General features: G+C 37.8%; 1 protein-coding gene across 2 annotated transcripts; it reads left to right on the top strand.

The window, feature by feature from the left end:
- The first annotated feature begins 3,568 nt into the window (after positions 1–3,568).
- On the top strand, positions 3,569–10,926 carry LOC119792644 (contactin-associated protein-like 5). Of its 2 annotated transcripts, none has more exons than XR_005282018.1 (4): positions 3,569–3,766; positions 8,759–8,962; positions 9,040–9,178; positions 10,662–10,926. XR_005282018.1 is itself a non-coding variant. In XM_038299373.1 (4 exons), exons 1-4 carry the CDS (start codon positions 3,646–3,648, stop codon positions 10,685–10,687), a joined length of 462 nt encoding a protein of 153 aa, XP_038155301.1. In that variant the 5' UTR covers positions 3,569–3,645; the 3' UTR covers positions 10,688–10,926. The 2 variants fall into 2 exon arrangements, 1 of the variants encoding a protein (XP_038155301.1); XM_038299373.1 differs by having other exon boundaries at positions 8,759–8,934.
- Positions 10,927–14,010: the final 3,084 nt, after the last annotated feature.

Here is a 14,010-nt window from a genome sequence, read left to right as displayed (position 1 = left end):
AGGCAAGAAAATCAAAGATTATTAGTGGCTACTCTAGCAAGATAGGAAATTCTGAGGGACATAAACTTTAAAACTAGTGCAGATTTGGCATATTTTCTCTTAATCATGTAAGCACCAGGTGTTTGCTTTTATCTAAACTAAGTTTTGACTAATTTAGAAAGTTATATTGTGTAACTCCTAGCTAAGCTCCATGATTGAGTTGATTTAATACACAGCAAGCCTTTATTATTAAAACAAAAATACCTGTTTAGTCTTCTGAGCTAAAGAAAGTTCTATCAAATGAATTCAATCAGCTAGACTGGAAGCAGAAAACAACTGTGTGTTGTTATTTTATAGATATTGTTTGTCGTGATCTCAATGCTGATGCTGTTCGTATCCCTCATTGTACACACCTGTCAAGCTCCACGCTGTTTTTCATTTAACTCTCGCCAGATGCACCTCCACTAGCCGCTATATAACCTTTCCTTAGATCAGACTTCAGTGCTAGATTATACGAGCCAGTTTGTCTGTCTGCCTGTTTATGACCTGTTCCTCCTCCTGATTCTCTGACCTTCCTAACCCCTTTCGAACCTGATTGTTCGTATTACCTGGATCTCTGTTCAGTTTCTGTGTCCTGACCCTGCTTCTGGATTTTGCCTTGGATTTTCTTGGATACTCTGCTAACCCAACTCTCAACCTCTACATGTCCCTTGACCGCTGCTTATCTGCCTGTCCTATGAGCTCGATCCCTGATTGTACCCTGATTGGATGTCGAATCAAGGAGACTATCACTGGAGACATAACCCATCAACAGGAGCTCTCTACCTCACAACTTGATTACCAGATTGTGAGAAGGTTCAGAGGTTCATGCCTCTGATGCTGGCCGCCTCAAATAAACTGTTTATGCTAACTGTTGTCTGGCTGTCTTTAGGTCCTCTGGTTCATTCTCCAACATTGTTAGGTTGTAGAAGCGTGATATGATGACGACTCTATCTTACAATGACATATTGAGTAGCGAACACTTAGCTTAGTTCTGTGGTGCTTCCCCTCTGACCAGAATGAATCACTCTCATTTAAATTCTCGTGACTTTAAACAACACAGAGTAAATCAATGTTATTGGATGCAATCCATGTAAAGCCCCTCCAAAGTTTTTTCAACACCTTTCAATCTGTCCTCATTCACCAGAGAAAGTCTGAAAGCTTATTGACTCGAAAATAAGACATATTCATATGTGACGAGAACTGTTTAACACTGTTTTGTTTTATTATGCATGGATTTCTTTTTTATTTACAGAAGAAACAATTTTTTTTGTCAAAATGTTTTCTATTAAAGTTTGGCCACATATATAAGAAATTAATATAGGAGTATATATATATTAATATTTATATCATCTAGAATCTGTAGAAAGTGGAATCGGGATGTAAGAAGATCCACACAAGACAGCAGACAACTTTAAACTTGTGATCTCTTCATTTGCCGGGGCATACATTTATTGCATATTTTAAACACTTTTAACATAAAAAAATGAGAAATTTGGGTTGGAAAATCATTCAGCTCCATTGAGTTGATACCCACCTTTTGCTGTGATTACAGCGACAAGTCGCTTGGGTTATGTCTTTAAATGTTTTGCGCATTGAGAGACTAAAATTTTTGCCCATCCTTCCTTGCAAAACAGCTCAAGCTCAGTAAGGTTGAATGGAGAGCATTTGTGAACATCAGTTTTCATTTCTTTACAGAGATTCTCCATTGGATTCAGGTCTGGACTTTAAATTGGCCATTCTAACACCTGGATATGTTTATTTGTGAACCATTCCATTGTAGATTCTGCTTTATGATTTGGAGCGTTGTCTTGTTGGCAGACTAATCTTCTTCCCAGTCTCAGGTTTATGGCAGACTTTATTTGGGTCCTTACATCTTCTCATTAATTTCAACCATCTTTGCTGTCCCTGCTGAAAAAAACAGACCCAAACCATGATGCTACCACCACCATTTATAACTGTGGGGATTGTGAGTTCAGGATGATGAGCTGTGTTGCTTTTAAACGAATACATAATGTTTTGCAATTTTGCCAAAACAGTTTGATTTTGCTTTCATCTGACCTGTGTCTCCCAGCTGGATTGTGACAAACTTATTAATTTTTATGGATATCTTTAAGAAATGGCTTTCTTCCATAAAGGCCAGATTTGTGCAATATGACTGATTGTTGTCCTATGGATGTGAGTCTCTCACCTCAGCTGTAGATCTCGGCAGTTCATCCAGAGTGATCATTGGCCTTTTGGTGCATCTCTGATCAGTTTTCTCCCCTCTGATCAGTTTAGAGGGACAGTTGAGTCTTTGTAGATTTTCAATGGTCTTATACTCCTTCCATTACAATATTATCTCTAGCACAGTGCTCCTTGGGATGTTTAAAGCTTGGGAAATCTTTCTATATCCATATCCGGCTTTAAACTTCTTGCCTTGTGTGTTCCTCGGTCTTCATGATGCTCTCCGTGACCTCTTTAGACGATCACAGAGCAGGCGTATTTATACATAGAACTGATTCCACACAGGTGGATTCTGTTTATCATCATCAGTCATTTAGGTCAACATTCGATCATTCAGAGATCCTCACAGAACTTCAGGAGAGTTTGCTGCAGTGAAAGTAAAGGCGCTGATTTATTTTGCACGTTGCGCTCTTCAGTTTTTATTTGTTAAAAAAGTTTCAAATATCCAATAAATTTTGTTCCAATTCATTATTGTGTCTCACTTGTTGTGGATTCTTCACAAAAAAAATAAAATTTTATATCTTTATGTTTGAAGCCGAAAATGTGGCAAAAGGTTAAGAAGATCAAGGGGAACAAATACTTTGCAAGGCCCTGTATACATGTAAATGGGTTACCCTCCACTTAATTTTGTTACATGAAAAGTCAGTCTTGGGAGGTTGTATATATTTGTACAAGGAAAAGTGAAAATGTTTTTCTTTAAAGTTTTGTATAACCATCTACAACCTGCAATGAGCTGCTAAAACATATGTGATTTAAACTCCAAATCAGTTAAAAAACAAAAAAGAAAAGAATGCTGCTGCAAAAAAAAGGGAAACATGCTGCGAACAGGTGACTTGTCCTTCATTCAACTCCTTCTAGTGGTCTGGAGCATTTTTGTTTTATGAATAGAGTTTGCTATTATTTTTACTATTTGCATAATTTTCTCTCTGTGAATTCAGCGTCTTGTTTGTTGTTGCAGCAGTTTGTTTTTGCATTCATGTTTTGTTGATTGTAGGGTTTTGCTTCTTTTCAAGTGATTGCAGCATTTTCTGTTTGCAGTGTTTTTCTCTTGCCTTTGTTTATTGTGTTAGGGTGTTTAGGAGTTAGCATCACACACATTTTTGCAGCTTGTCTTTTTTGTTTCACTGCGCGTTTGCTGCTGCCAACTTCCCTATTCTATCAGTAGCTTCTTTGGAACTATTAAAAATGCCTAAATCAAACAAGCAATAAATGTTTGGCAGCAAAGAGGAAAAAACTATTAAACAAAATAATATATGTATTTATTTTTAATGGATCGATGGATCTGAATGTACAAGTGCTAATGATAATCCTTTTCCAGGTTCCAACACCGTGAGCTTTGATGGTGACAGCAGCCTTTTTCTCAAGTCCATTCGGAAACCAAGACAGACATCTTCAGACAACATGTATCTAAAATTTAAAACCCTGAAAAACTCTGGGATTCTGTTTCATGCTGAAGGACAAAATGAGCTCAGCTTTACGGTGGAGCTACAAAAAGGGCAACTTCTTCTGCTTCTCAGAAAAGGTAAAACTCTTAATAGTTATGCAGCCTTCAGATCCTCTTACTAGTTCATTCTCTGTTTGCTTGAATCTGTCCAAAGCTGGTGAAATAAGTACACAGACTTATTAAAATGCTGCTCTGCTCTCCAGTGGATGCTGATTTTATCACTCTTTTGCATTGATCCAAATGTTACAGTACAGATTAGAGGCTCACATAAAAATATTTGTTTTCTGACTCTATGATTGATAAGATTGAATTGAAAATGTTTGAGCTTATGTTTTGTGTTGAGGTTCTGTTGCACAATAAATAGAGCAGAAAACTAAAACACCAAAAGTGTGTATTTTGTGATTCCTAATCTTATTTGTTCAAACCAGTCTAAATGCTAAATTACACTGCTTAGCACAATTCAATGTGAGGGTAAATATATATAAAAAATGCAAGATATTGAAGATATCTGTTCTCTTAAAAGCAAACATCCATCTTAAAGGTTGTGACTCATTCTAGCTGCTGATTGTTGGGCTCATCAGGATTTTAAGGTAGCCCACAGCTGAGCAACTTGACAACAGAGAAAATCTTTTTCTGAGTTCAAAAGTTTTTTTTGCAATGACAGCTGGGTAAAAAATGCAGAGAGCAAAAGTCACCTTAACAACATAAAAAAAGCCTCAATTTGAGCAGACAAGTGATAAAACAAGTAGAGAAAACATACTTTTTGAAATACGTGTAGACAACTTCAAAATTTAAAGATGTAAATGTGTATATTTATGTATAAAATTAAGATAAATCATAAGGTGAGCAAAATCTTAATGTACACAAAGTAACACAAGGATAAAATAATACAAAAAGCATGTAGTATATTGCTACTGTGTAGCAATATAAAAGCATTCAAAACAGATAAGGACTGTACATAAGGCTGGTTGATATTTGGAAACGTATATTTATGCATTATGAACAATATATACTATAGGAATGAAGAAACAGCAAAAATAACAGAGAAATATATATAAACAATATTGTGTGTAATATAAAACTTGTCTCCCTCTCTATAAAAAAAAAATATATATACATATATATATATATATATATATATATATATATATATATATATATATATATATATATATATATATATATATATATATATATATGTATATATATATATATACATATATGTATATATATATATATATATGTATATATATATATATATACATATATACATATATATATATATATATGTATATATATATATATGTATATATATATATATATATATATATGTATATATATATATATATATGTATATACACTATATTGCCAAAAGTATTTGCTCACCTGCCTTGACTCACATATGAGCTTAAGTGACATCCCGTTCCTAATCCATAGGGTTCAATATGACGTCGGTCCACCCTTTGCAGCTAGAACAGCTTCAACTCTTCTGGGAAGGCTGTCCACAAGGTTTAGGAGTGTGTTTATGGGAATTTTTGACCATTCTTCCAGAAGCGCATTTGTGAGGTCGCACACTGATGTTGGACGAGAAGGCCTGGCTCTCAGTCTCCGCTCTAATTCATCCCAAAGGTGTTCTATCGGGTTGAGGTCAGGACTCTGTGCAGGCCAGTCAAGTTCATCCACACCAGACTCTGTCATCCATGTCTTTATGGACCTTGCTTTGTGCACTGGTGCACAGTCATGTTGGAAGAGGAAGGGGCCAGCTCCAAACTGTTCCCACAAAGTTGGGAGCATGGAATTGTCCAAAATGTCTTGGTATGCTGAAGCATTCAGAGTTCCTTTCACTGGAACTAAGGGGCCAAGCCCAGCTCCTGAAAAACAACCTCACACCATAATCCCCCCTCCACCAAACTTTACACTTGGCACAATGCAGTCAGACAAGTACCGTTCTCCTGGCAACCGCCAAACCCAGACCCGTCCATCAGATTGCCAGATGGAGAAGCGCGATTCGTCACTCCAGAGAACGCGTCTCCACTGCTCTAGAGTCCAGTGGCGGCGTGCTTTACACCACCGCATCCGACGCTTTGCATTGCACTTGGTGATGTATGGCTTGGATGCAGCTGCTCGACCATGGAAACCCATTCCATGAAGCTCTCTGCGCACTGTTCTTGAGCTAATCTGAAGGCCACATGAAGTTTGGAGGTCTGTAGTGATTGACTCTGCAGAAAGTTGGCGACCTCTTCGCACTATGCGCGTCAGCATCCGCTGACCCCGCTCCGTCAGTTTACGTGGCCTACCTCTTCGTGGCTGAGTTGCTGTCGTTCCCAAACACTTCCATTTTCTTATAATACAGCTGACAGTTGACTGTGGAATATTTAGGAGCGAGGAAATTTCACGACTGGATTTGTTGCACAGGTGGCATCCTATCACAGTTCCACGCTGGAATTCACTGAGCTCCTGAGAGCGACCCATTCTTTCACAAATGTTTGTAAAAACAGTCTGCATGCCTAGGTGCTTGAATTTATACACCTGTGGCCATGGAAGTGATTGGAACACCTGATTCCAATAATTTGGATGGGTGAGCAAATACTTTTGGCAATATAGTGTATATATATATATATATATATATAGTTGTGTCCAAGTGAAGTCACGCGTCACGCATACAATTAGGCAAGGCAAGGCAAATTTATTTGTATAGCACAATTCAGTACAAACACAATGCAAAGTGCTTTACATGATTAAAATACAGGAAGATAAAACAGAATCAAAGCAAGTAGAAAAAAATAATAAATAAATAAATAAAATAATATAAAAAATGCAGAAACAAAAAAGAATATTAAAAACAGTTGGACTAAAGAATATATGTTTTAGTTGAACTGTTTAACTAGAACAGTCGAAGGCAATCCTAAACAAATGTGTTTATAGTTTTGATTTAAAGGAACTCAGGCTTTCCGCACTTTTACAGTTTTCTGGAAGTTTGTTCCAGATAAGTGGAGCATAGGAACTAAATGCTGCTTCTCCATGTTGAGTTCTGGTTCTAGGTATGCAGAGCAGGCTGGAGCCAGAAGACCTGAGTGGTCTGGAGGGTTAATCAGATAGAGGCGGAGATGAAGCTACTGAATATTCCACTTGGTTTTATTAAACTACTGCATACAAAGTAGGCTGTCTGCGTTGTTGTGGTACAGCCTCATTGAATGGGGGAGCTCACGTAATATAGCCCCCGCCTAAACGCACAGCATTATAGGAAGTGAAGTCCGTATACACTGTACAACCATACGCAACATTCCTCCCCTCAACCTTGAACCTCATCCATTTCTTTTAAATCTAAACAACATTGTTTGCTTACACTTACAAATCATTGACCATCCATTTTCAACCATTACAAAAATAAAATCATCTGTATCTGTGCTCGCCTGATCCTCTGTGGTGGCGTGATCACAGGTTCATTCACAATTTAACTTAATTCATCTCCTTCCAGTTCAAGACAGGTACAAACTCTCTTTCGTGAGGATCATCCAGTTGTTCTGCCATTACCTCATCATTCTCAGTATTTGAGCATTCACCAGAAACCTTAGTTGCTATTAGTTTGAAGGAGGATGATAATTAAGTGCTTCATGTAAACATACTAATGGAAAGTTATGTGAGAAAAATGGAGGCCAGATAACAGTGAACAACTCCTTAATTTCAGGTTGCTTGGAGGTTTGAAGGTCCTAAATTCAATAAAAATGCAAAACATAACAAAATACAGAAATACCAAAATCCAGGAGACGTCAGGGAAAACACTTGTGCAGAGTTTCTCTGCTTATGGAGCAGAGAAACAACAAGGAACCAGCCAAAAGTGACTGAAGAGAAGAAGTATATATGGGAGAAAAAAACAATAGGAGGAATAATTGGCAGAGGAGTTACAGGAGGGGACTAAAGAAGAGACTGACACAAGAGGGCAGCAGAGGGTAAACAAGAAATACCTTAGAACTCAAAGACATTTAAAAATAACTAGAAAAACACAAAATGGAAAAAAAAAAAACGCATGGAGCAACAAAGATAAATATTTCAATGTATTATCCATACTCTTCTTTATGGGCTTTTTCAGAAAACTAATTTTCTTTCTGCAATAATTACTGAGTCCTGTTCTGTGCCCTCACAGTCTATCTCACTGAAATGTGACAGTTATAATGACATAATAAAAAAAAAAGGAGCCTTTCATTAAATAAAATAGCTTTGAATACATACAATTTTAAACTTGTAGGCTTATTTAATTTTCATCCTAATTATAGTTATGTTTGTTGTCAGTCACTTCATTTTGTTTTTAACAAAGAAACCAAAACTCCTTTACTGTTTAAGAGAAATATGTTTAAAATCAAATTATCTAGGAAAAAAAACAGCAAATGTTTCTCAAAAATCACAATTCCCCTATTAATTTGCAGGACTAAAAAACTCGTTATTGAGAAGAAGCATCAGATTACATTTTCTTTGACCTTATCTGACATCTCCAAACCTCAGTCTCTTGATCCATAATTAAAAATATGTCAGTTTTCTTCCTTTTCAGTCTCCCAACATGTCTTTATGATCATGATCTGTTGTGACAGATCACTGCAGATTAGTGATTGAAGACCTGTAACTTAATTGATCTCTATCATCAATTTTTCTTATCCCACGCAGACAGTGACCTCATTTCTAACAATGTCGGATTCATATTTTATGAGTCAATGCATTCAACAAGGTCTTCACCTCAGTTTCTCAGCACAAATATCTTTGCGCTGGCCCCTTGGGGGGACCTCTTGATCCCTCTTCATTTATTCATGCTTGTCTGTCTCTTTTCTCACCTCTCAGAGTATGAATTATATCGTTTCTCCAACTCTCTCATAGCTGAACATAAAAGTGTTGTTTCTGAGATACAATCCCTTTTTTATACCTCAACTTTTAGCCCAAAATATATTTAAACTGTTGAGGAACTTTCAACATAATAATTGTAACTGTTAGTTGCATAAAACCTTTTGACTTTTTTCTATGCAATGAAATTTTTCTTTTATCCGCATTGATGGTTTCTTTCCTTTTGCCCCTTAATTCCAGGCGGGAGTTTGGTTCCAGACAGACATCATCTTGTGTCCCTGGGTAGCCTCTTGGATGACCAACACTGGCACCATGTTGCAGTGGAGCATCACAGCAGCCACCTCAATTTCACTGTTGACAAAAACACGAAGTGGTTAGAGAGGCCCCCATGGTTCACACACTGGAAGTTTGACCAGGTGAACTTTTGAAATGTTGGTTTAGGAGGTATGCATCCATTATTGAAAAACAATATCCCTCCAATGCAGCTCATAATTTTATGCTCTCTTGTTTTTCTTTTATAGATAAGTGTTGGGTCAAACCACAATCTTGACTTTCAAAATTCGGGCAGTAATTTCCAGGGCTGTCTTGAAAATCTTTTTTACGACGGCCTTAATGTGATTGACCTGGCAAAGCAGAGGGACCAAAGGGGTTACTTTGATGGTAAATAGACTTCCAGAGTGCTTGTGTCATGGTTTGAGCTATTTTTAAGTCTACTAATTTTTTTTCTTGTTTTATGTAAACTTTATTCATTCTGTTTTTTTTTTTCACTTTTGAAATTTATAATTTTTGGTTTTTACTATGTCTTATTTGTTAGTTTTTTTTATGCTCCTGTTTTAAGTTTTTTTTAAATGTGTTCTAGGTTCTTTTTTTTGGCATTTTCCTCAAATGTGTCTTAATTCTTTCCTGCCAAGTTTCATTTTTTAGGTCTTTCTCATATTTCTGATGTAGTTGTTATCAGAGGTGGGTGGTAACTATAGTTACATTTACTTTAATAACATTAAAAAAAATTACTTTTAGCAGACGTGTGATATTCTTCATAATTATCACCCCTTCTGCTGTGATAAAAGCCGTTTGGAATCAGACGCGTCTGCAGACGCGCCTCAACCAGTTTGTACCATTAAGCCGGGCATACACTGTACGATTTTTTGCCGTTTTGGGGCCAATTCTCCTGTCGTGCGAGAATTTTTGGATCTGGCTGACTTTCAGCTTGATCAGCAATCGTAAGGACGGCAGAAAATTAAACATGTTTGATTCTGTTCATGTGCAAACAAGGACTCTTCTTCCTCTTAGACAGAACAAAGAAGCGTAGCAGGGGTGCGAGTGAAATTGAGTTTTCCCTGTAAAATTCACAGACTGTAGTAGCCACATTTGCTCAGCCATGTCTTTGTCCAAATACGTAGCTTTTTCTTTTTAGGGCTTTCAGCATACAAAATCGAGAGTAGCGCCATCTCACTGCGGAGCTGAGTCCGGTGTGGTTTTTATAGGTACAGTGTGAGCAGATAGATCGCATCAGAGCGTCGGGCCGCACAGTGTGAGAACATGCATCTTGAGCTGTGAAACCGCAGGGTTTTGTCGCACAGTGTGAGCTGTAGCTGTGCGCAACGATTGAAAAAAAATCATACAGTGTATGCTCAGCTTTACTCCCACAGCCACAAGAATTCCTGTCCATTTATTTGTAATTTAATATAACTACATGCATATATTGACGCACAACATATATTGTTCATTCTTCTTTTTTTATCTCTTTCTCTTTGGAGAACTGTGTTTATTCCCCTCATTTAGCTGTGTTTGCTGAAAATAGCAGCAGTACGTTTGTTTATGCTTCTGATTTTCAAGATTCCAAATGTTGAGCTTAGCTAATGTCTAAAATAAGAACAAAAGTATATATGCAGCTACGGACCATCTCCTCAAAGCCGAAACTTTCCTTATGTTTTTATATTATATCTGTCAGACAGCAGCAACGCATTCTCACCGCAGTGAAATGCAAGCTCCTCTGAATTAGCAGGGCTTGAATATCTAATATTCAGAAGATTCAGAAATTAAAATCCCCCAAAAAAAATTTTAAAGTAACTGAAATGAAATTAATCTATCTTCATAAACTGTCTGTATGTTTCTGACTGTTTTTTTTCCACTTCCAACTCAGGGAAACGTGACGTTTTCTTGTTCTGAGCCCGTTTTGGTTGCTGTGACCTTCACTAGCCCCCAGAGTTTCCTTTGGTTACCTGGGGCCACAGAGCAGCATTCAAAAGGGACCTTGGTGAGCTTTCAGTTTCGGACGTGGAGCCATGAGGGGCTTCTGTTGACTTTTGATTTGCCAAAGCGAGAAGGGACCGTATGGCTGCACCTAAGGGAAGCCAAGGTGTATCTTCAGATCAACAAGGGTGGCAGGGCACCTTTAGAACTTAAAGCAGGTTAGTTTCATCCCCTTGAGATCACTCTCATCCCAATGTTTACAGTTTACAAAACCCATAACATCTGCTTTCTTTGCGTCATTGGCCAAATGGTGCAAATGCTGTGTGAAAGCATCAATTCACAGCAAATTCAAGAAATCCTGCAAACACAAATATGAAACTAGCAAACTCACAAAACAAGTGCGAAGGGCAAACGCTGCAAAGGAGACATACTGTTATCAGAAACATTGTAGCAAAGTCAAAACATGCTACAAGCACAAAATATACTGCAAGCACTTAAACAATGCAACAAAGCCACTAAAAAAGACATGCATAGTAAAAATGCATGGAAAATAAAAAAAACCATTGCAAGTTGAGATAAGCTAAAACTAGTTTTGCATTAAGGAAGTACACCAGACCACTAGGGGGAGAGGAACATCAACTCAAAATGGACATGAGCCTTAGGAAATGCACAAACATATGATGCTCAGAGAGAATTTGAGCCTGATCTTAACAGATTCCAAATAAGTTGTGCTAAATTGCAGCTGAAAATGTTTTTGTACATGCATTTAGAGGATATGTGGCAGATGATCTTCATAGATTGGCGGCACAAATAATAAGACTCATAAAACTGTTTAGTCCCATCCATATTAAGAGTCCAGGAAAAAAAGAAGGTTTTAAGGCATGAAGGTGGAGGTAGTAATGAGAATAATCATTTGAATAATAATATTGAAAAAACTAAACTTTTTCTCCAAGAGCTGCAAAAAAGTATTAAAATATAATTATGAAAATAACAAGTAGATGATTCAGGAGGTTGATGCATAAAATGCTGCATCATCCAGCCAAATTTAGTTTTTGCAGAATCATTCCATTGATCCGCAAGGCCTGGGTAACTGTACTGTGGCTGAAGTGAGTGTACACATTGATTTTCATGTAGCTATGGGGTGCTCAGTGTGAGAAAGGCCTTACTTTGTTCAGCTTGGTCATTAGTATATGATTTGCATGCAGACGTAAGCACACATTCAGAACCGGTTTGCGTGAGCTGCTTGCTTGTAAAGATTGATCCCTAAGAGTCTATTAAAAAAGTGCCTTTTCCATTTTCCTTCCTATAGACGGTAACCCATTTATGAATTTGCATCAGTTTTGATCCTTAGACAATAATTTGCAGTAATTTTTGTTTTCTGGTACCACAAGCAGTTGATAGTGATCAAGTGCACTTCCATTATGTAGAGCTCCTTTCCAGCTTTTATTAAGCTGCAGTTCTTATAGCTACTTGCAGCATTTTTCCCTTGCATGCGTTTTTTTGTGTTTGTAACCTTGCAGTATTATGGTTCAAAGCTGGACGCATAGCTGTGATGAAGGCAAAAGCTGACGAGCACAAATCTGAACCAAAATACTTATGGTAGCACAGTACTGCTTCAACATCTGTTTTTTTAGAATGCACAACTTTGTCCTTTAAAGAACAACAACAAGAGCATTTTGGTTTGCTAGAATTTCATTTGTTACCATTTTTGGCTAAAACCCAATTTTGGGAGACTAGCACTTGATGAGGCTACAACCCATGAGCACGAAAGGTTCTGCTGAATCTTCCCGCTTTCCCTGAACAGATTTGTTCGGAGGAGTCCAAGATTAATATTGAGTAGAACTAAAGCTGCTCACTCCACTTTATCAATCCGGCCTGTCAGGTTTTTGTCTTAGCATCATTTATGTTTTTGCAGCAGGTTTTTTACATGCTATGTATCTTCACTTTCCTGCTCTCTACTTTCTTTGACTGCAGCATTAATGTTTTTCCTTGCATGTGTCTGGTGTGTTAGTACTGGTAGACCAGGTTCTTTATTTAGTGAGTGTTCAAATAATACGAAAAAGGGGAAACAAATCTTTTAGTTAGGACAGAATTTATTGCAATTAAGTGTTAAAGAACATTGAAAATAAGAATACAATAAAGAGTTTTTACCCAGTGCTGGACTACTACGAGATCTGATGAAGTAGTAGTCCAAAAGACCCCCACCCCCCACCCCACCCCCGGGTGTTGCCAGGATGTTGCCTGAATTTATTAGACTTATCCATAAATAACAGAAAACCTCTGCAGACACACCAACTACAATCTTTCAACATAGGTTAATGACAGGATTTTTTATTTATTCAGGTTGTCTAACTGAGACAACCTAAACAATGGCCTCTTTTATTCAAATGCTCTTTGTGCATCTAACATCAGTGTCATTATCTTGGCGCTGATAGTTGTTACTCATTTCATTCTCCTACCTAGCTCAGCACTGTTTCTTAATATCACTTATCATTTCCAACTGTTCAAGCTTCTTAACGATTTAAACTGCTTGCTCCCAGTTATCAGTGCCAGATTATTCTTGAGCCTTTGGTGAGAGAATTAGTCTAGCATACTGGTATTCTGATTACCTTGATTACTTGATCTTGACCTGCTCTGCATTTTGACCTCAGAGCCTGCCTGTTCCTGTTCTGTTTGCCTGACCTGTCATCACATTCTTGCTGAATTCTACTTGTCGACTGTACCTATAATAATAATTGAACTTTATTGATCTTAAATTGGAGAAATTTACCTCTGCATTTATTTGTGGGTCGCCCGGGGAGCAGTGTGGGGTTAAGGGTTTTCCTCAGAGACCCAGGGTGGCAGTCTGTGGGCATGGAGTTCGAACTCAGAACTTCAGAATTCCAAGCTCTATGCCCTAACCACTAGGCCGCTACTCCCCTACCTGGATCTGCTTCCTGACTACGCCTGGCTCTGATCTCCTGTCAGTTCTGTAAACATCTAGGCTTTTACATCTGGAACTCTCTGTGCAGCAACCGCTGCGTCTTATCAGGAGACTGGCTGGTATAAACCTCGTTCTCTTGACACAGACTGTACCCCAAACCAGGTTATTGACTCACGTGTTCCTATAGAATTATCCTTCGTCAGGTTATCATGGTCACCAATCTGTGTTTTCTCTCTCCAGACATTCCTGTCTTAGACGCCCTAGCCGCTGATACTGCAGATCCGCAGACTGTTTATTTTAATAAACGCTTTTTGAGTAATCCTACTGACTGTCTTGCCTGAATACTGGGTCCTCTGTTCTGAGCCATGACATACGG

This window comes from Cyprinodon tularosa, unplaced genomic scaffold, assembly GCF_016077235.1.
Source record: "Cyprinodon tularosa strain WSP-4 unplaced genomic scaffold, ASM1607723v1 ctg428, whole genome shotgun sequence".
NCBI classification, from domain to species: Eukaryota; Metazoa; Chordata; class Actinopteri; order Cyprinodontiformes; family Cyprinodontidae; genus Cyprinodon; species Cyprinodon tularosa.
This window is presented reverse-complemented; position numbering and strand designations above follow the sequence as displayed.